This window comes from Miniopterus natalensis, chromosome 18 (genome assembly GCF_054644295.1).
Source record: "Miniopterus natalensis isolate mMinNat1 chromosome 18, mMinNat1.hap1, whole genome shotgun sequence".
In the NCBI taxonomy this organism is placed as follows: Eukaryota; Metazoa; Chordata; class Mammalia; order Chiroptera; family Miniopteridae; genus Miniopterus; species Miniopterus natalensis.
In genome coordinates, this window is record NC_142098.1 from 21810952 (window position 1) to 21834911 (window position 23960).

Here is a 23960-nt window from a genome sequence, read left to right on the forward strand (position 1 = left end):
TCTTAATCTCTGGTGGATCTTTTTTCCTTTCTGTTTATTAGGATATTATAAAATACCGTTCAGTTCCCTTTGACTCAAATTTCTAATGCCTACATCACATTTGCTTTCTTCCAAACTTTTCCTCTCAAAATAACACTAATTAACGTTTGTCTGTGTACCAGGTATTGGATAAATACCTAATTCTCACGTCAGCCCCCCCAAAGAAAGCTTTTGTTTTCTAATTTTTTTAAATGAGACTACTGAATTTCAGAGAGGTTAAACAACCCGAGAAAGGCCACCTGTGACCAGGATTTGAAACTAGGCTAACTAAGCCCTTGCCTGTCCTGCGACCATGGGCTGTCCCCACATACAAAGCAATGCATAGTTTGTAAACAGACACTTAAGCGCAGGAACCTATTTGTGAAGTTAGGTTCAAAAATCTCTTGGAAGTGAGACCAGTATCCTCCCCACCCCCTACTCCACCCAAGTGGCTTCGAGGGTTGTATATTAATGGACAGTGATATCAAGTTTAATGGATTCTAGGGGATAAATCTTTACAACAAAGTTGATGGTCTTGAAAAAAACAAACAAAATTATCATTAATCATGTGAAGCCCTGTTAACGTGAATCAAATATCTCAGCAGCAGTAATCCCATTGGGCTACATGCAGGGTTCATAGCCAGGACATTTGTCAGTGTCAGAAGTTATTGGAAGAAAGAATGGACCTGGAGTGAGAGTCACATTAGAGGCCACTGGACCATAACGGGCCCGGCCCATTGGAGGTGTTTTTTCAGGCTGGTTTTTATGGCAGCTTGGGGTTTAGAAGACTGTCCATTGGGCTATGCATGATGTCAGTGAAAACTGCTGAGCCCATGCTGGCTCAAACCTGCCTGGCTCCCTGTTTGGGGTGAACTGCACACCCCCAGGGAGCCTTTCATGTTGAGACCCCTGCATTAAGCCCACGGTGCAGTAGAGGCTGTGCTGAACTGGTGACTAACTTGGGAGGGCTGCGCATTGGGTTGTAGGCAGACCTTAGCCACTCTATGACCTCATACAAGCTACACCAGCCTCTGGACAGCTATTTTCACCTCAAGGGTGACCAGATGGCCATTGGGAGCCCTTTTAGTTTTATATATTTTTAAATTACAATTGACATATAATATTATATTAGTTCACGTGTACAACATAGTAATTACACATTCAGACACCTCACAAAGTGATCATCCCCATAGGTCTAGTGCCCATCTGTCACCATATATAGATATTACAATATTACTAACTATATTCTCTATACTATACTTTACATCCCTGAGACTGTTTTTATAACTGGCAATTTATACTCCTTAATTCATTCACCTTTCTCATCTATCCCTTGAACCACTTCACATCTGGAAACCATTAATTAGTTCTCTGTATCTATGCGTTTGTTCCTGTTTTGTTTGTTCATTTATTTCCGTTTTTAGATTCCACATATAAGTGAGATCACATATGGTATTTCTCTTTCTCTGTATGATTTATTAAGCTTACCATAATACCCTCTAGGTCCATACATGTTGTCACAAATGACAAGATTTCATTCTTTGTTATGGCTGAGTAATATTCCATTGTATAAATGTACCATAGCATTATCCAGTTGTCTATCAATGGACGTTTAGGTTGCTTCCATATCTTGGCTGTTGTAAATAATGCTGGTAATGAACATAGGGATGCATATATGTTTTCAATTTAATGTTTTGGATTTCTTTCGATAAATACCCAGAAGTGGAGTTGCTGGGTCATATGGTAGTAGTATTATTAATTTTTTGAGGACCCTCCCTACTGGCTGCACCATTTACTGTCCTACTAATAGTATGTAAGGGTTATTTTTCTCCAAATCCTCACCAGCACTCATGGTTGATTTATTGATGATAGCCATTCTGACAGGTTTGAGGTGGCTTTATATTGTGGTCTTAATTTGCATTTCCCTAATGATTGGTGATGTTTGACATCTTTTCATGCGTATATATTGGCCATCTGTATGTATTCTTTGGAGAAATGTCTGTTCAGGTCCTCGGCCCATTTTTCAATCTGATTGTTTGTTTTGTTGGTGTTAAGTTGTATGAATTCTTTTGTAATTAGGATACTGACCCCTTACTGGATGTATCATTGGTGAATAACTTCTCCCATTCATTATGCTGTATTTTCATTTTATTGATGGCTTCCTTCAGAATGAAAGAACTTTTTAGTTTGGTGTAGACCCATTTATTTATTTATTTACTCATTTATTTCTTTTGTTTCCCTTGCCCAAGGAGACATATCCAAAAAAATATTGCTACAAGCAATGTCCAAGAGTTTACTGCCTATGTTTTCTTCTATGAGTTTTATGGTTTGGCATCTTACTTTTAAGTCTTTAATCCATTTTTAGTTTCTTTATATAAAGTATAAGAAAGTGATCCAGTTTCATTTGTTTATGTACCTGTTCAGTTCTCCCAACATCTTTTCTTGAAGAGACTGCCTTTACCTCATTGTATATTCCTGCCTCCTTTGTCATAGATTGACCATTAGGTGTGGGTTTTTCTCCAGACTCTATTTGGCTGCAGTGATCTATGTGTCTGTTTGTATGCCAAAACCATGCTATTTTGATTTCAATAGCCTTGTAGTATAGTTTGATATCAGGCAGTGTGATAACTCCAACTTTGTTCTTTCTCAATATTGCTTTGGCTATTCTGGGTATTTTGTGGTTATGTATAAACTTCAGAATTCTTTGTTCTACTTCTATGAAAAATGCCATTGGTATTTAATAGGGATTACACTGAATCTGTAGATTTCTTTGAGTAGTATGGACATTTTAACAATGCTAATTTTTTCTATCATGAGCATGGCTTATTGTTCCATTTATTTGTATCTTTTTCAGTTATTTTCTTCAGTGTCTTATAATTTTCTGTGTATAGGTCTTTTACCTCCTTGGTTAAATTTATTACTAGGGATTTTATTGTTTTCGGTGTAATTGTGAATGGGATTGTTTTCTTAATTTTTTCTTTCTGAGAGTTTGTTATTGGTGTATAAAAATGCAACTTAATTCTGAATATTTAGTTTGTATACTACTTTGCTGAATTCATTTATTAGCTCTTATAGTTTTTTTGTGTGTGAAATCTTTAGAGTATCATGTCATCTACAAATAATAGCAGTTTTACTTCCTCTTTTGCAATTTGGATACCTCTCATTTTTTTTCTTGTCTGATTGCTGTGGCTAGGACTTCCAATACTATGTTGAATAAAAGTTGTGAAAGTAGACATCCTTGTATTGTTAATGATCTCAAAAAGCTTTTAGCTTTCACCGAGTATGATGTTACTTATGGGTTTATGATATACGGCCTTTATTATGTTGAGGTATGTTCCCTCTATTGCCTCTGATGAGAGTTTTTATCGTAAATAACTGTTGGATTTTGTGGAATGCTTTTTCTGTAAGTACTGATAGGATCATGTGATTTTTATCCTTTATTTTGTTATGTGGTGTATCGTGTTAATTGATTTGTGGATGTCAAACCAACCTTGTGTCCTAGGAATAAATCCCATTTGATCATGGGGTATGGCCTTTTTTAGTGTATTGCTGAATTTGGTTTGCTAATGGTTTGTTGAGGATTTTTGTGTCTATGTTCATCAGGTATATTGGCCTATAATTTTCTTTTTTTGTAGTAATCCCGGCCATGTAAAAACAGTTTGGGAGCTTTCTTCCTCCTCAATTATTTGGAATAGTTTAAGGAGAATAGGAATTAATTCTTCTTTGAATGTTTGGTAAACTTTACCTGTGAAGTCATCTCATCCAGAACTTTTGTTTGTTGGGAGTTTTTTTGATTACTGATTGGATTTAGTTTGCAGTTATCAAGCTGTTTAGATTTTTCTCTTCCTGATTCAGTTTTTGTTTCTAGGAAGTTATCCATTTTTCTAGGTTGTCCAATCTGTTAGCATATAATTGTTTGTCATATTTTCTTAGAATCCTTTTTATTCAGCTGTCACTACTTCCCTTTCATTTCTGATTTTATTTGGAAACTTTTTTTTTTTTTGAGGGATCTGAATAAAGATTATCCCTGTCTTTAGAAGTAGTTTGACATCTTTTAGTTTAAAAAGGAAAACAAAATATAAATGTATGGGGTAATGGACAATTTATTAAAGTTGATGGGAGGATGGTGGCGTGGTTCAGCCAGTGCAACTTTCTGTTCTGTCTGGTGTGGTAGCCGCTAGCAGCATGTGACTAATGAGCACTTGGAATGTGGCTAGTGTAGCTAAGGAACTGCACTTTTTATTTTATTTTAACTTGATTTAATTTAAGCATAAATAGCCACATGTAGCTGCTAGCTACTGTATCAGACAGTAAAATTCTGGCTATTTGGACATCAGCTGAATGTAAGTTTTATGAAAGATGCTTTAATTTGGAATTACATGCGGGTACACATTATCTTACTAGTATTTAGGGCTTTTAAAAACCTGCCCCTTTCCACTCTCCGAAGAAGCATGTGCGTGCCAGTGCACATAACCATCCTGTGCTCAGCAAATCAAGTAGCTGCAGGCAACTGCGCGGCTCCTTCTCTTTCACCTTTGCTCCCTCACCTGGATACCTACCCCCGCCCCTTCGCCCGGCTGACACCAGCCTCATCAAAGACTGAGTTTAGATATTCCCTCTTCTAAGGAGCCTTTCTAAGAATTTGTTAGGTGCCCCTTCATGATCTCCCAAGCTCCTTGGGAGGCTGCCTTGTGATGTCTGCTTGGTCTCCCTGGTCAGAATCTCGGCACCCTGAGGTGCAGGGGCCAGAACTGTTTCATTCCCCATCCCCAGGGCTCAGGTCTGCGCCTAGTCCATTATAAAGGCTCAATATTTATTGAATGAGTTAATCTAACAGTCACATGCTATCATGTGGGGAGTTTTCCAGAACCCCCACCCCAAAGTAACAAATTAAAACCAAGCTTTTTATATATAGGTTGTCATTTTGTGTACTTTTTGTGGAACTAGATGATGCAAAGTTTGGGATATTCTTGTTTTTATTTGTATTGACTCACATCCCTGGATCTGCACCTAATGACTTCTTTACTTAGCCGACTGCCACCAACATCATTAGTAGCTGCTATCTTGTCACAAAAGCATCATCAGACACTACTCCTGGTTCCGAGAACTTAGGGACACACAAAAAGGGACAAGGTTCCTCCTCTCTGCTACCCCACTTGCTACTAGGAAAAAATAATCAGTCAGCCGAGAAACATAATACTTTCAGGTGGTGAAACAGCAAATGAAACAGACCGTTCAGACACTCACTGTATGTCAGAGACCGTTCTAAGTGGTTTACATGTATTAATGTCTTTCATTTATCCTCAGGAAACAAGCACAAGGGGTCAAGTAACTCAATCAAGGTCACAAGGAGTGGAGCCAGAACTTGAACCCCGATATTTGGTTCCAGTCTGTGGCATGACAACAATGTTGCCCACAGTCGTGGTGTCAGGAGGGGTGTTTTTAATTAGATGCTCGGGGAAGACTTTTCTGAGAAGGTGAATTCAGCCTTACAGAGAGCTTGGGCTTTACAGCATTCCTACTAGAGAAAGTCCCAAACAGGTTTGGCAAGTTTAAAGAACAGCAGCCAGGCCCGCATGCTTAGGACGTATTAAAGGGGGGCTGGGGCTGGGTGCAGTGGTGAGAGATGGACTCAGGGCCATAGAGCAGGCACTGTCTTCCCTACTGGAGCTGTGTAGGTGGGTCCACAGCACCCAAATGAGGGCCGCAGTCATCAGGTAAATAACGCAACTATTGCGTAGCAAAGGTACAGTTCTGCTCACAGTCTCGGTTGTTGACGGATAAGTGTAAGATATTAGCTGTAATCTCAGCACACGTGTTATCTTAGCTATGGTTGTAGAAACAAACAAAACTCTTCTTGGCAGAAGCTAAAGAACTCAGCATCCTGCTGCTGATTTTCTTACTGTGATCACGGTAAACCACTGATACGCAGCCTATAATCTCTGATTAAAAGGGAGACATGACAGCAAAAGCAGTTCGCTTTAAAATGCTTTACACTCCGAGAGAAGAACGGGCTGGGAGTAAACTGGAGCCGGTGTGTGAAGCACAAGCGCCGAGCTGTGAGAGCCGCCTTCGCGTGCACGCGCGCCCGGTGCACTTTGAGATCGCGGCCAAGCACCTCGTCGCCTGTTTTCCTCGGTCACCAGGAAGCCTGCACATACTTGGCTGGAAGCACAACTCACCCGAGGACAAGAGTGGCCAGAGCCGTCTGACATTCTGAGTAACTTTGTAAACTGATCTGTGACCCATGACAGACTAATATGTGACTATTGACATGGGATGGAAGTGACCCAACGTTTGGCGAGGGAGCCCCTTCTCGCCTTCCTGCCACACGGTGCTTGTAACAGGAAGCGAGCTTGCATGACATTTGGGTAAGCCAAGGAAACTATGAGAGCCGAGGAAAAACTTGGAAATCACCGCACATATTTAATTAATCCCTCTGTTAGATGTTAACGAGTTAACAGCGTATGCATTTGCCTGACATCCTATCTTATTTGTGTCATTCTGAAGCTGAATCTGGATGGAGGGCGTTGCTCTAATTTAACACAAATGGTCCTTTGCTATTTTTGCCCCCAGGCTCCCCTCCTCCACCCCCAGCATCTGTTTGGAGTAGTAACTTGGATGCTACAGAAGGCAAGTTTGGTTCACAGAACAGAAATGTTTACCCATTTGCAGGCTTCTGTAGTTTGTTTCTGCATGAAGGCACCAAATATTTGCAAACTCAGACTTTACAAGGTAAATAAACTATGCTGCTGTTGCAGCCTTCTAAGAAAGCCGTGTTTATCTGCCCGCCTCATGCAAACAGTGATCATTTATTGATCTCTTAATGAATGCCTGTCACCAAGCAGTGTGATTTACCTGATATCCCAAGCAATGCTAAAAAGTAGACTTCTAGGTCATTCTCATTTTACTGGTGAGGAAACTAAGGCTAAGGGGGGGAAGGAAGGGAATGCAAATGGTTCAAGGTTGCAAAGATTTTAAGGTGTGGAGTCAGACTCCAAATTCCAGCTCTTTTTCCCTTTGCTCCACATAGACTCTTCATTCATAACCAGATACTTTTGAGTCAGTAATTACACTTGTAGAGTTAGCACTGTGCTCGGTGATCCTGCAGATAAAAATGGAAGGAAAAAGAAATGTCTCTGATAATAAGACATCGCTCTTATATAACCAATACATCAAATACAGGGTTGAATTAGGGCAGAGGTCACAAACCCAAATGTCCACAGCCACTAGACTAACAATGTAATGAGGGACGTGGACAGTAGGGAAGGGTGGGCACTGCGATGAACTAAAGAGCATATACCATACCTGTTGCCTATAGGGAGGGATCCTCATCTCCACCTGTTGCTAGTGGGGGTGCATTTCTTGCAGTATCCCAAGAAAAAGAATTTTCTGAGACTTGCACAGGAAAACAAGAGGTTTTTATTTGCATGGAATCAAACCCTTGAGTTTCCAAGGTCTCATTTCCCTTTGTCCTGCCAAGAAAGAAGTCCCATTTTGCCTTTAGCAGGGCTAACATCAGAGCCAGTGTCTAGAGTTTCCTTTCCATGTTAGGGCATAGTCCAATCCAGCATCAGGCTAGCTTAGTTTGTGTTTCCCACTGCAGCCCATCAGTCCATTGCGTGTAGGGACCACATGGCCATGGGCCATATGGGCAAATGCAACAGAGCCAAGAGAGAGTCCAGAGCCAAGAGCCAGAAGAGAGAATTCCTTTATTTAGGGGATTTATATATATTCCCAACTTTTCGAGGGCTTGCGGTGGCCCCACCCATTCTGGCCAATGATCTCTGTTCCCAGTTTTGACTGACAGGAACCTTCCCTGCATCACCCTGACTTCACTGCACATGAGTCCATCTCCTGTTTGTCCAGTTCCTTCCCCCGCTGCTCTACAGATAATGGGCCAGTGGTTTCCTGGGGAGTGTGAAGTTGCAGCTTCCTGGTGAAGCTGCCCAGATGACACACCTATAATGTCTGGCTTTCCCCTTTGCTTCTTTCCTATTATTAACTAATTACAGTGCTATCATATCCTCAGGGGGCAGCCATAGCTGGTGACCAATAGTTGTATAAACAAAACAATTTCCGACTTCTTTTGAAAAATGGAATGAAATGACAAAATTGGGTTCAAATTCCTACATGGAAAAAAAGTGTTAACAGAGTTGTACAACAAAACCTGCTGATGGGAAAGTTTTCAGCAAGATGGTGGAGTAGAAGTTTCCAGTGCCTGTCCCCTCGTAGAAACATCAATTCGAACCACCATTCATGCATGAATAAACCTTCACAACAGCTAAGCTAAGTGAACTAAAGACTTAAATGTAATAGTGGACATTGTAAAAATATAAGAAGAGACTATAGGGGAAATGCTGCTTGACATTGGTCTGAGCAATGAATTTCTGGATATGACCCCAAAAGCACAGGCAACAAAATAAAAAATAGACAAATGGAATTGCATCTAACTAAAAAGCATCTACACAGCAAAGGAAAGAATGAACAAAATGAAAAGACAACTTACAGAATGAAAGAACATATTTGCACACTGTACACCTGATAAGTGGTTAATATCCAAAATATAGAAGGAATTCAATAGCAAGAAAACAAATACCCTGATTTTAAAATGTCCAAAGGACCTGATTAGGCATTTCTCGAAAGAAGGCATGCAAATGGCCAACAAGGATATGAAAAAATGCTCACCATCACTAATCATCAAGGAAATGCAAGGCAAAACCACAATGAGGTATCACCTGACACCTGTTAGAACAGATATAAAAGAGATGGGGAGATAACTATTGGGAAGGACGCTTGTACACTTGGTGAGAATGTACAGTCATTACTCAAAACAATGTGGAGGTTTCTCAAAAAAAAAAAATAGAACTGCCATCTAACCCAACAATTTCCCTTCTGGGTATATATATCCAAAGGAAAGGAAATCAGGGTCTCACAAAGATAGCTGCACACTCCCATGTTCATTGCAGCATCATTCACAACAGCCAAGCTATGGAAACAACTGAAGTGCCCATCAGCGGATGAGTGGATAAAGAAAATGTGGTATACACATACAGTGGAATATTATTCAGCCATTAAAAAGGAGGGGATCCTGTCCTTTGCAACAGCAAGGATGAGCATTTTGCTAAGTGAAATAAGCTAGGCACAGAAAGACAGATAATGCATGATTTCACTTATATGTGGAAAAAAAATCATACTCATAAGAATCAGAGAGTAGAATAGTAATTGCCAGGGACTAAAGGGTGGGGGAAATGGAGAGATGTTGGTTAAAGGGTACAAACTTTCAGTTATGCGGGATGAATAAGTTCTGAAGGTCTCAGGTGCAGCATGGTGACTATAGTTAATAGTACTGTATTGTATACTTGAAACTTGCCAGGAGACTAGGTCTTAAATGTCCTCACTACATATGCAAAATATATGGCAGCTGTGCGAAATGATAGATATATTAATTAGCTTGGTTTTGGTAATCATTTCACAGTGTGTACATATATCAAAATAAATATATACAATTTTTAATTGTTAATTATACCTCAATAAAAGGTGGGGAGGGAAACCCTATCAAAGGCCAGGTTGTGCCTACAGGCACCAGTTTGTAGTCTATTCTAGAAGACTGGTTGTCAAACTCTATAAATTGAGACTGAAGGTCTGAGTTTGGTACAGGTGTCTACACCTTTAAGCCTGATACTCAGCCAGGTTGAAGATGGGCTCCAAGGCGCCTAACTGGGTTCCGATGCTATGCAGCACTGTCAAGAAACATGTTTATTGCTACGTATGTACCAGGCTCTTACACAAGCTTGCTGTCTTTCTACACAAGAAATTGTATTCTGCATCACAATAAATAACCTGTATGTCATCCCAACTCATAAAAAGAATAGAATTACAGAAGTAGAAGGGCCCTTAAATGATCAAGTCCAATCTCTTAATAAGTAGGTGAGAAAACAAAATGCTAGGCAAGAATGATTGGCTGCTAAGCAGTTGTGAGACTTTGGGCAATTTCTTTGTTCTTTCTGGATCCTATTTCCTTTCTCTGTAAAATCAGGGGGATGAAGTACATAATTGCTAACATCCCATAATCCTGTGATTATTTTCCTTGGTTTTACCTTAAGGCAGGGAGTGAGGAGGGGCAGGAGAAGATAAATAACAGAGGAAAATTGGGAACAGCAGTTTCCAACATGGTGTTCATCTCTGGCTCTGCCACACCACCCCTGGGAGACCTTGGAAGGTCCAGTCAGTCACCCAGCCCTCGGTGCAGCTACCCAATGGGTTGACGCCACGTGGTGTGTACTTCATCACCTCTGTAACAGCTGGTTACTGGCATGGCTTCCAGCTCCAGCTGTCTTTTTAAAAAATGAATGCTGTTAGTTCCAAGGTGGGCAGGGCAAGGTAGGGTGGAGGGCTTGACATAACCCATCAGCACTACAGTAACAAGTATAAACATATGTCTTCCTGATGCTCTGCATCAGCAGGCAGCCGCCTTGGGAATGCAGGAGCACCATTTATTTCCAAGCTGATGGCTCCAGTATCTTGCAAGTAGAACAGACACTATTCATGCAGCGCCAGCTGAGTTACAGGACCCGTGTCAGCTGTTCCTCCTAGGAAAATCACTATTTTCAGCAAGTGTATATTAAGCATCAACTACGTAAATTCCTTCCTGTCCAAACTTAGGAACCAAATAAATTTGGATAGTGAGAAAATTTAAATAGCAAGGGACAACAATAATGTAGTGATTATTGATTTTCAGATGGCAAGGAGTTAGAGTTTTGATAGCAAAGGGTACTAATCTTGAAAATATTCACTGTAATTAATTTGATACTGAGAGTTAATTTTTTCTTTTAATTTTATTTTTCAATTATAGTTTACATTCAGTATTATTTTGTATTAGTTTCAAGCATACAGCATAGTGGTTAAACTTTAAAAGTGTTTCCCCCAATGTTTCCAGAACCCACCTGGCACCATACATAGTTATTAGAGTATTATTGACTATATTCCCTATCCTATACTTTATATCCCCATGACTGTTTTGTAGCTACCAATTTGTACTTCTTAATCCTGTCACCCTTTTCACCCAGTCCCCAACCTCCCTCCCCTCTGGCAACCATCAGTCTGTTCTCTGTCTGAATCTGTTTCAATTTTGTGTATTTTGTTCTTTAGATTTCACATGTAAGTGAAATCATATGGCTTTTGTCTTTCTCTGACTGATTTATTTCACTTAACATAATACCCCATGCTGTCACAAATGATAAGATTTTATTCTTTTTTGTGGCTGAGTAATATTCCATTGTATAGATGTACCACAGCATTTTTTATCCACCCGTCTTTTGATGGGCACTTGGATTGCTTTTATATCTTGGCTATTGTAAATAATACTGCAGTGAACATAGGGGTGCATGTATTTTTTCAAATTAGTGACTAGGGTTTCTTTGGACATATACTCAGAAGTGGAATCACTCTGTTATAAGGCAGTTTCATTTTCTGAGGGCCCTCCATACTGTTTTCCATAGTGGCTGCACCAATCTGCATTCCCATCAGTAGTGCACAAGGGCTCCCCTTTCTCCACACCCTCACCAGCATTTGTTGTTTGTTGTTTTATTGATGGTAGTTATTCTGACAGGTATGAGGTGTTCTCATTGTGGTTTTAATTTGCATCTCCCTGATGATGAATAACATTGAGCATCTTTTCATGGTTCTCTTGGCCATCTGTATGTCTTCTTTGGAGAAGTGTTTATTCAGGTCCTGTCCATTTGGTAATTGGATTGTTTGTTTTTTTCAGTGTTCATTTGTATGAATTCTTTAAAAATTTTAGATATTAACCCCTTATCTAATGTATCATTGGCAAATATCTTCTCCCATTTGGTAGGTTGTCCTTTGGTTTTGTTGATGGTTCCCTTTGCTGTGCAAAACCTTTTTAGTTTGATGTAGTCACATTTGTTTTTCTTTTGTTTCCCTTGCCTGATGAGATATATCAGAAAAAAATATTGCTAAGAGAAATGTCAGAGTTTACTGCCTATGTTTTTTTCTAGGAGTTTTATGGTTTTGAGTCTTACATTGAAGACTTTAACCCATTTTGAGTTTACCGTTGTATATGGTGTAGGAAGGTGGTCTAGTTTCATCTTTTGCTTGTATCTCTCCAATTTTCCCAGCACCATTTATTGAAGAGACTGTATTTACCTCATTGTATGTTCTTGCCTCCTTTGTTAAATATTGATCATATAGGTGTGGGTTTATTTCTGGGCTCTCTGTCCTATTCCATTGATCTATTTATCTGTTTTTATGCCAATGCCATGCTGTTTGGATTACTATGGCCTTGTAGTATAGTTTGATATCAAATAGTGTGATACCCCCAACATGTTCTTTTTCTCAGGCTTACTAAGGCTGTTTGGGGTCTTTTGTGGTTCTATATAAAATTTTGGATTATTTGTTCTAGTTCTGTGAAATACACCATTGGTATTTTGACAGGAATTGTATTGAATCTATAGATTGTTTTGGGTAGTATGGACATTTTAGTGATGCTAATTCTTCCTATCCATTAGCACAACGTATGCTTTCATTTATTTGCATATTGAGAGTTTAGATTTCCATACTTGAATACCTATATCTGTAATAATTAGGCTCTTTAAAAAAGAAATTTGAAGCAAAGACAGCCTAGTAAGAGTTGACAAACTGGATGTTAGCTAATGTGTGCTCATTATATAATTTTCGAGTCTTGTCTAAATTTTTTGACATATTTCACGATAATACCAGGCATAATATAACGTATCAAAATAGTTTATCCTTCACTGTTACAGGAGGCAGAGAGTCCCTACAACTTGGGTCCAGCTAGTTTTCTATAACAGATTGGTTCTTACAGCTTTTCCCTTCAAAACCTTCTGTGTTCCTCACTATACAAGAGCTTTGAATATTATCCTCAGAGGCGGTCTGCCATAGTAGAAGTGTCCTTAAGTGCAGGCACCAATGTGTTGCTTGCTCTATGTCTTCCTTAATTCCAAACATGTTGCCTTCTCTCTAGCTCATTCATTAATGCCACAAAGATTTACAGAACACCTACCATGTGCCAAACACTGGGTATACAAAAATGAGCAACATAAGACACAAGCCCCAGGTTTATGGAGTGAATAGGAGCCATGGGCAGTAAGCAGACAGCTACACAATGCACCATCAAGTAATGATGAAGGCTCTACAGAAAAGTAAAGCTGACTGACATGGAGAATGACCAGGTTTGCTTTGTTCATAGAGTGGTTTGAAGAGGTGGCCGTTGGGCAAAAACCTAAATGCAGTGAGGTATCTGGAGAAAGGACATTCTAGACCAGCAGTTTTCAATCTTTTTCATCTCACGGCACACATAAACTAATTACTAAAATTCTGCGGCACACCAAAAAATATGTTTTTTGTCGATCTGGCAAAAAAAAATAGATATAATTCTGATTTATTCACACCGAATGGCTATTGTTCTGTTGGCTGTTGCCATTTTTAAATTTGACAATCTAAGGGAAAAAGAGGTCAGTGCCCCTGGCTGAATTAGTCAGGTATGGCATGTTTTCAACATTCTTTCGGCACACCGGTTGAAAATCGCTGTTCTAGACACAAGAAACAGCAATCACAAAAGTCCTGAGGTGGGAGCTTGGCTGTCCTGTTGATGGAACATCAATGGAGCCAGTGTACCCTTCAGTCAAAAGGGGTAGAAGATGGGTAGAGAGGTGACCAGGCGCTGGATTTAGATTGAACTGGACTGCAAAGTTGTTTGAAATCCATATTTCTTGTTCTGTTATTACTCATCTTGTAATAATATGGCGTGAATGTGGCCTGTTCAAAGCGATGCTTTAGAAAAATGACTTTGGAGCAAGAGAGGGTAGGCACTGCCCACAGGGAGATGGGAGAGGAAGCCACTGCTTTATTCTAGGCTTGGGATGATGCATGACAAAACTGGAATCAGAACACAGGGAAGGACAGAGTTAGGAGCTCCAGAGATCAGTTGGATGTTGAAATTTGTCAACGTTGTTAACCGCATAATACTGCATTTGGTAGGATGTTATTTAGAGAAAATGGAAATTTGAGGTTGGGAGCACAAATTTGAATACTGAAATTGACATTAAAAACACACAACTCTGATGGGTATGAGTTATGACTGTCTCCTTCCAGACCTCTAGCATGCACCCCCTCTTCCAGAGGACGTTGACGTGACATGTGGAGGAGGCCTGTTATTAGCAGACACAGCACTAAAACCTGGAAAGATCTAGGGGGGAAGGCTGGCTGCGTGGTCCCATGTGAAGTTGGTGGAAAGTCTGGTTTCTGTTAAATCCAGACATACTAGCTCTCTCAACTTGGTCCCTCACAATTAACCAACAGCCATGATGGTCGTCATGTGTTTTCCAAATGGAATCCTTCCTTTGAAATGATTCTCAAGGAAAGACTGGAGCAAAGAGGATTGTGTGACACAAGACTGTCAGAGACCTCCTTCCTTAGTCTTCCCTCGATGAGAAAGTCTTCATGACCAAGCTGCTGGTACGACCATGCAGCTTTAACACGTGGCCTTTTTGATTGTCAGGGCATGTTTAGCTATTGGAGCGACAGAGAAGATGGGATGTCACTTATCACCCTCCCAAAGGTATGTGGTGTACCTCTGGCATACAGGATATGCCATGGCTGTTGCAAAGCAGAGCAGCCCAGCTGTGCCCTGCAAGTACTTGCAATACAGTAGAAGGGGGAACACAAGAGCATTGCAGGGTGAACCTGAACTAGCTTAGTAATGTCCAGAAAGGCCACATTCCAGAGAGGAGGCGAGCCAGTCATCTCCAGATCCGTGGAGCTTTCTCAGTGACACCGTTGGTGTGAAAATCGAGAGGGGAAGCCAGAAGGATGACTCTGGTTTTAGCATCACTTAACCCCAGCCTTCATTTCTAGAAGATCTGGGTTTATGGGTGTCTCTCAGTGTCCTATTCCATATGAAGTGGCAGTAAAAGGTAGTTGACAGGAGGTTAGCACTTATGTTAAGCCAGCCCAGAAGTGTTTTGTTCTTAAGAGTCAGACCTTATGAGTCAGTTATTTGGGCTGCTAGCCTACTCTCTGGAACCCTTCTTTTCTTTTTGAGCTTTATTGGGGTATAACTGATAAAATTGTAAGATATTTAAGGCCTATAACGTGATGATTTGACTACATCTACATAACGAAAAGAGTTTCCCCATCGAGCTAATGAACATGTTCTTCATCTCATAGATTTACCCTTTTTTTTATTTTTTATTTTTACAAATGCATTCAAGTTCTCTCTTAGTACATTTTAGTTATACAATGCAGTGTTTCTGGAATTTTTCCTGCATCCTAATGGGATGTGCGTTGAAGGCTGAGGGAAGGCTGTGTGATACAGAAAGTTTACTAAAAGCGTCCATCAAATAGGACTGCTGTGAGAGGCAGATGCAATTTTGCAGATAGGATGTTGCGCACAGTGTCCAGGACGTAGGAAATAGTGAACAACTGTTCCTCCACGTGGGGCCGGTAAAGGTAGGTGGGGAGAAAGGAGAGAGACATCTATTGCTCAGGTTCAAACTGCTTGGATTAGTTGACAGATGTTCAAATATAGATTTTGGCTGCTCATTAAAACTGTATGTATTTATGAGCATTTGTGGATTTATCTTTTTTTTTAAATTAATACTAAAATTTATACAATAAGCTATGGTAAACATGCCAACCATTTTTCTATTAATACATTGTTTAAAAAATAAAAGCTTTTTAGATGTATATGCCCTTCTGAGAATAGGCACAGCCATGTGTTGGACAGAATCGGCTCACAAGTCTCAACCCAATGTTGAATTGTAAGCCACTGTATTCTGGCCTCATGAGATTTGGGCTGTTGAAGTCATCAAGTAGTTATTTCAATAGAAATATTGTTAATTAGCCAAATAAGTAATTTTCATCACTATGTTATTAATATCTCTTTAAGAGCCACTAGAATGGCATAATCTATACCAGTAGAGACAGTTTATAGTTTAAATGCTTTGAAGAAGGGACTGAGACAATTTATCTTTGTGTCAGTAGCATAAACCATTGCATATGGTCAAAACAATTTTGGCTGATATTATTTTGGAGCCAAAATTCATTAGTATAAGTGAAAGAAAGGGATAATTTGTTTTGAGCCTACTGGAGTATTTGAAGGAGCTGAACATCCCAAGCTAGGAAAGAGCAAAGAGGCAAGCATTTCTGAGAACTGAAAAGCAAGAATTTTGGACTTTTTCCCCCCTAGTCCATCACTATCAGTGTGACTCAGAAAGCCATGGAGACGGAGAGTGCACGGAGACTCTACCTGCCTAGCTGAGGTCAGGGGTCACCTGCATCAACACCTCGGCCAGTGATGTAGCTGCTTGTACCACGGGCAGGGTGCTCGGTGAGCACCTGTTGAGCAGCCTTGGAGCGATCTGCCCAGGTGTTCACTGGGAGGAGGTGGGCCTTCGCCTGTCCCATCTAAACTGATGGCCAGCATGTGGCTCAGGAGCTCTAGTCCACAGCCGTGGGGTGTTCAGCCATATGCCCCAGAAAGTCCACTTTCTGTCTCCCAGCAGTAACTATCCATTTATTCCTGGAAGGCCGATCAAAAGTACTCTTTCCCCCGCGCTGCTCTTTCCCTCACTCCACTCTTTCAGTGGAGTGCAGGTGGATAAGAGATCTGGTGTTCAGAGTGGACCAAAGTGGGATTTAAACATTTTGACCCGTGAACATTATGGATCCAAATAGGGTCCTTGAAGAGGAGCAGTCCAGCAACTTCCTTCCAACGTGCCATCTCACTCTTATATTGAGCATTTTCCTTCATTCGTTGTCTTTCTGCTGTTCCATTTATCTTCATTTTGGTTGCTTCTTCCCAAAATCCTAAAATATCATCATGCGATGGTTTTTCTCAAACATTTCCTCGGCCTGCCTTTTCACTTCGTGGATGCTTTCTTCCCCCGCCCCCAAGCCCGGGACTGCAGACTTGTTTCATAGCAGCTACACTTTCTTAAGCTTCCGTTGAGTCTGAACTGAGGTTTCTCCTCTGGGTGGCCTCATACATGTTGGACAACAAATCAGTTATTCTCTAGTGCTGCTGTTTGGACAGGATAATTGTGTTTTGTTTTTTTTCAAAAAATGTGATCTCTTGACCAGAGTCACAGTATTTTTTGGTGCTGTTGATTGGAGATAGGTTAAAAATTACAAAGTGAAACTTAATTGACATTATTTGATTATAGCACTTTAAATTTATTGATAACCACAAATATATGTCTTTGCCAGTATTTCCCCGGCAGCTTCATGGGGGCTACTTTGTTAGTCTGTCAGTTAACCCTTACTAAAATTAGAAATAGAATATTGATACTGGCTGCGGGGATCCTTTTCAGTATTAGTTCAAGGTATTTCTCTGAGATATATTATCTCGCTTAAAGCTCTCGTTCACTTTCAGCAAACAACATTAATCCATTAAGTCTTTTAGTTCTTGATTATTTAACAGGTATAAGTGCTGGGATACAAGTCACCTAAGACATGGACCCTGCCTTCGGAGAGCTTGTAGCCTCCTAATTTTCATTGATCTTAAAGGCTGTTCACTCTAAACTTAGAAAAAAATTGTGCGTTCATACCACCACTGAATTAATCTGTTTCTGGAATCTGCACTCTCCCTTTTTCTGTTAATTCTAAAGCCTTTGATAGAGTTTAAATATGACCTATGGGGGGGTGTTTAAAAGGGAAACTGAGGGAATTTCTTGAAGCGTGCTTTACACCTGACACGAGTCCTTTGGGAATTATCCTGTCCACTGAAATCTAAAAGAAGAAACAACTGCTAATAAATAAAACATTTTATCTTATAGTATCTCCTTTTCAAAAGTATAAATGGTAAAATATAATCTGAATAGAATACTGACTCTTGGTCAATATCCATTTAATTTTTAAACTTAGCATTTAAATTATATGACTGAGTTTCTAGCTAGGTCTTTCAAACAAGAAAAGATTGAACACATAAGAAGTGAACAGTATTATGAGCAGACCTTTTGGTCCAGAGGGGACACAGCCAGTTCTTTATCTCTGGCTCCCTTGGTCTTCTGAGGAAAGGAGTCCCCTTGGGTGGGGAGTTGGGGTCGGCTCTCAGCTAACGTCACCCATGGACTTGGGGCCTTTCCTGTCCTCCTCTCGCCTAGGGGAAACCTAAGTGTGTCCTCATGCTCATTCCCCTCCTCAGCAGGTCACTGGGTCTCTGATTCCCTCCTCTCCCTCACCAACCTCTTCCCTCCTGAGTTCTGAGTTGCCCATCTCTTAATTCCATCAAGGCTTCCCCTGCACCCACCAGGAAAGGGCTTCTTCTCGGGGACAGTGCCCATCCTCAGCAAAGCCGCCCATCACCTCCCGCTCTCGAATTAGTTTCCCCATTCTCCTAACCCTTTCCGTTACTTTCTCTCATAGAACCCTGCTTTTTTTTCTTTATACTTTACACCAAAGAATATTTCATACCCATTCATGATCTTCATTTAATTCCTGCTTCACCCATTTAATCAGAAGCCACAGGAGAGCACCAATCCGTCAGAACATCACCTGTGCTCAGTAACTCCAAATGCTTCACACGTCCTACAAATACACAGACGACTCCTTTTTGGATGTACTGGGTTTATATTTTTAAACCATACAATGTGTTTATTTGGTTACACTCCATGGTTTTCAATCAAGCTAAACCCCTCCCCCCAAAGAATATTTTTTTCTTTAATATTCAGCACTGTAAAATCCTAGTTTTGTTACAAAGAATTGTTCTATTGTTCTAGATTTTTGTCCATGTCACTCTGAACTGAAAAACAGAGGGCCGCGTGGGTCCCGTGTGTGTCCCAACATAGGCTGAGAATGATTTTTTTGTATTGCTTTCTCAGAACAGAAGTTTTCGCTCTGTATTTGAGTTGCCTGCAATTCTCTTGAAATGGAAGAAAAAAGAAAGCTTCCAAACTGGTTAGTCCAGTTAAGGCACTTAAGTGGTTTAAGCCTTTGATATGAGTTTAACCAAGTTAGGAAGTTACTAAGGCTGGAGGGCTTTCAAGAATAATTCACTTTTTTTTTTTTTTCCAAACAGTTAAATCTGTCCACTGTGTTGGGGACTGTAAATGGTGTCCCTTGGAGTGGTGCAGCTGGGGAGAGGCGAGGGCCCTGTTCAGGGGACGGGGGCCTGAGTCCCACCCGTGCCCCCAGTGGAGCTTGGCTCACAGTAGCTGAGGGGTCTGGAGGGTCGCAGGGCGCATGCAGCGCTCTTCCCAGCCGCAGGGTGGGAGGGCTCCTGGTGTCTATGGACGTGAACATGTCACTTCCCAGTGGTGGTGGCATGTCCTCAGCATCCCCGCCACTCCGCGTTCCTTTAACTCACTTATTCAACACACGTTTGTCGGCTAATAGCTATTGATCGGCTGCTGCTGTGTGGCACGCACCAGGGACACCAGCGCAGCTCCCGCAGTGGCAGAGCGTCCCTTGAAATTGCACATCAGAGGTGGCCTGGGAAAGGCTGCAAAATAGACTGAAGCAAGTAGCCTGTGGCCCGAGGTGATTTGAAGTGGGGGAGGGTAGTGTGAAACGGGGTCCTGGGTGCAGCCGCCCTGAGGACCATGGTGTTTAAGCTGGGGCGCAGGCGATGGGCCCCAGGAAGCCAAGCCAGTTTGAGGGGGAAGAAGGTGGCGGGGAAGGAGGTGTGTGCAACCTCTCTTTTAAAGCGTGTGTGGGGGAGGAAACGTCACTTTGTCTTGACCCCCTATTAACCTAAACATGCAAAGCAAAGTGAGAGGCCACGAGCATTTATTTAAGATCCTAAAATTGCAGTCCCGGGGCCCAGAGTCGTGCAGAAGCCCAAGTTGTGTCCTGATTACAGGGTGAGGAGAGGGGCATTTGTGAGCCGTGCAAGGGAAACGGCTGCCTGAATCAAGGGAAGGCATTTCTGTCGGCGCTAACAAGTTGTTAATCTTTAGCTGTACACGCTGATTACTGATTCTATCTTCAGAGAGTCCACGATCACAGTCCTTGCGGCCAGGATGTCTGCTTTCCTGTTGGTTTTGCAAACAATTATATAGTATAAGACGACGTTGCTTTGGCTCAGTCCAAAGGTTATGTCGTCTAGTTCAAACTTTCCAAAGATTCAGGGAGCAAGACACTCGAGCGTTTCCTCTGGAATGGCTCCACTGTGCCAACTTTTCACACCTCCTAGGATCTTGGCTGAGATACGCCTGTAATAGAACAGATTTAAGGTGATGGCTTGGCCCATTTCCAGGACTTGCTCAGCTTTCCTGAGCATCTCCCATGCATACAGGAGGTATCCATGTTATTAAGCATCTGTTTGTTTTTCCCCTGTTAATTTCATTTTTCTTTTTTTATTGCAGGGGGTTCTCAGCCAAGAACCTAGAAGGATAGAGGGGAAATTATTTTTCCTTCCCCCTAGTGCCAGTATTCGCTTTCCCACTTACTGTCTTAGCCCCGGTTTCCTCATCCGCAAGCTGGGGGTGACAGGAGCTGCAGCTGCCGATGGTGCAGGTAAAATGAGGTGCTCCGTGCGGAGTGAGCGCAGGGCCTGCACACGGCGAGCAGCCGCTGAACAGCTGCGGGAACAGCACCCCTGGCGCCGTTAACGTCCTCTTTGTGTTTGGCTTTTTAGTCAGGCCTCATAAGGACACGAAAAAATGAATTCCTCATCTCGCCATTACCTCAGCTGCTGGCCCGGGAGCACAACTACAGGCCACCTGCAGGCCACCACCCTCACGTACTGTACAAGAGGACCGCCGAGGGGACCGTCCAGCGCTACCGTGGCTCCCTGGGCTCCAGCCGCAGCCACCCTGGCCGACCCCCAGGTCAGGCGCCCCCCACGGAGCGGAGTCAAGAAAGAGCGCAGCCCCGTCCAAGGGGGCCAAAGCAGCATTTTTGTGGACGACGCAAGAAATGTATGTAAGGAAACTTTTTCTCGTTCTGTTCTTACGTGGGCCCTCAATAGCTTTCCTTGGTTGCCAGCGGGTATGCTGACTTTGCAGGTTAAGATGGGGCTACACGGAGCACCCCCAGATTTTAGTCTTGGAGATGAGACAGACATCAGCAAACACTAGGTGATCAGTTCTCAATTTTTCTTGGGTAAACTAGAGAAGATTTTAATGTTTTTTTGTTGTTGTTCTTTTAGCATCTCCTACATTTTAGGCACAGATTCCAATGTTATCTCTGGGCTCATGAGAGAAGTTCCCAGTCTCCCAATAACTAAAGAAGTCAGAGGTGAACCCTCAGGGGTGGCTGGGTGTTCCTTTTAAGGATTTGAAGGAGAAACTTCCCAGGAAACAAGAACATTGGCACCTGAGTGGAGGTGGCAGTGAATTAGCTGGACCCATGGGCATGGTTTGCTGACCCAGGCACAGCCTTCTGCATTTTCTAGACCAGCAGTGTTCAGTAGAAATATAATGCCAGCCTCAACTGTAATTTTTAAATGTCCTAATATCCTCATTTTTAAAAAATTAAAAATAGTTAATTTTAGTAATATAGAGTTAATAAGATATTTTGTTTAACCCAGTATATACATAAAATATCATGTTGACATGTCATCAGTGTAATAACTTATTATTTTTATATTAGGTTTTGGAAATCTAGTATTTATTTTGCACTTAGAACACAGTTTTAACTGAGATGATAAACTGTCATCAGAAATGCTTAATCTGTAAGATTTCATAAAATTTAAGGTTGAAAAAGTAGATTTACATATTCAAGTTGTTCCAAATATACTTACATTTTTAATAACTGAATCAAGTGTTGTTTTTTTAAATATAAATGTGAATTAAATTTAAAATTAATGTCCTCCGTTGTCACCAACCACATTTCAAAGGCTCAGTGGCCACGAGTGGCAAGTGAGTTGGACAGGCAACCAAGTGATGGTTCCACCCCCGAGCAGGGAAGCTTCTGTCACTGAGATGTTGACCGGGAGCAATAACGAAAGACAGTGTTTTACCATTTTAATTGGTTTTTGCATTTGAAGTGTTATTGAAACATTCTCTTTTAGAGACACCCATTTGGCATGGATCTATAGTAATAGTAGTAGTAATAATTTTAATGATAATCATAGCAGCAATGAGATATGAAAACTGAACTCAAGGTCACTCACCAACATGGCCAACCTGAGGTTTTAAGTCCACCTCTAAATGGCTTGCTCTTTTAATTTCACTCTGTAGAGAGTGGACGTCACTATTTTAAATATACCAGTTGTTAAATACTAAAATAATTCTATATTAGTCTACATAGTCATTGTCCTGAGCTTTCCAGATGCCCTTTACCTTCCCAGCCACCCTTGGACTGTCACTGTCCATTCACTAAAGGGATCGTGCCTGGCCCAACGGGCGCGTTCAGGGCTCTGCTCAAAGGCTATGGCCAGTAACCATTCTGTTAAGGTGGTGTCCACACCTTACCTGTTAGGAAGTATTTGTACTTTTAAATATCCACCTGACTTTGCTGTTTCCCCATAACTAAATCAGTATCAGGCCAAAGACCTGATTGACCGCTTATTTTGTGCTACATCAAAGTTTGTGTTGACAAAACAAGAGTATAAGACTTAAGCAATGTTCTACAGGATATATATTTCTAAATTTTATTTAGGAAGTAATACATAAAGGGTTATCATGAATTCACATGCAAAGAATGATGTCTTTCTTCAGGGGTTTTTTAGCAATAAAATGAGCATTTTCTGTTTTTAAAGACTATTCTCACAAAATTAATTTTTCTTGACCCATTAGAATTGTAGCTTTTCTTTTACTCGTTAGAGCATTTTGAGTTATTGAACCCAGCCAGCCAGCCAGCCACCCACCCACCCACCCATTCTTCCATTCATCCATCCAATCTCCTATTGAATGAATCTTTCTTGACCACAACCTAGGTGCCAAGCCCCAGGACAGGCAATGACAGCGTTACCGATCAGTAGATGAGTGAAGTGTTGGTTACATAGTCCTGCTCCCCTCATTTAGATTTCTGTCTCACCCAAATGTTCTGTACTGATATCCCTTCCAAATGCTCTTGTGTTCATTGTAGATGCCCCCAAGCCTCCTGCAGAGGACACCTATCTCAGGTTTGATGAATACGGGAGCACGGGGCGGCCCAGAAGATCAGCTGGGAAGTTACAAAGGGGCCTCAACGTGGAAACCCTTGTGGTAGCAGACAGGAAAATGGTGGAAAAGCATGGCAAGGCAAACGTCACCACTTACATTCTCACAGTCATGAACATGGTAAGGGAGGCTGTCAGGGCTCCAACCCTCTGACTCTCCAAAACAGCTCGAAAGCCTAGAATTCTCTTGGGTGGGTTGATTAGTAGACGCAGCCATGTGTTTTTATTGAAAAAATTTGAGTTTTGAGGAAATTGGCTTCATCGTACATATATTTGGTAAAATTAAAGCCTTTATACGTACAAATATTTCTCATTGGTTTCCCCCTTACCCAGTTTTGGAAATTTTCAGATTCTGTTTATTTTATTTTTTACTTCAATTGTTCCAACAGGTTTCCAGCCTATTTAAAGATGGAACCATTGGAAGTGATATCAACATTGTAGTAGTGAGCCTCATCCTCCTGGAACAGGACCCTGTAAGTGAAAAACTGAATCTATTTCTTCGTTCGGATTCGCTTATTAAACACCTACTATGTACCAATCATGTACTTTCTGATCAATAAAAATTCACATTTGAAAATATGCTGACCCTAACCTCTAGGAAAGTACATTCTAATAGGATTGTGTATTCAAATAACTGAAACATTATAAAATAATTATCTGTCTATTACATGTGTATAACATATATGCATATATACACAATGGCACATAAAATATGATTGAATATGCATGTATAATATAAATGCAACTGTAAAATATAAATTTTACATTATATCCAAAAATATAAATATTATATAGATTTAAGGGTTAATTGGATTCTGAAAGTTGGATAGGCTGGGTAATAGCAAGTATATGC

General features: G+C 41.1%; 1 protein-coding gene across 1 annotated transcript in view; it reads left to right on the forward strand.

Moving 5' to 3' along the window:
• Window positions 1-23960, forward strand: part of ADAMTS18 (ADAM metallopeptidase with thrombospondin type 1 motif 18) — a 114147-nt gene that overhangs the window by 26542 nt on the left and 63645 nt on the right. Inside the window, exons 2-4 of the mRNA XM_087827240.1 lie at window positions 20639-20925; window positions 23035-23228; window positions 23497-23580. Coding sequence (XP_087683366.1) covers window positions 20664-20925; window positions 23035-23228; window positions 23497-23580 — 540 coding nt within the window. The 5' untranslated portion in view covers window positions 20639-20663. The remainder of the gene's footprint in view (window positions 1-20638; window positions 20926-23034; window positions 23229-23496; window positions 23581-23960) is intronic.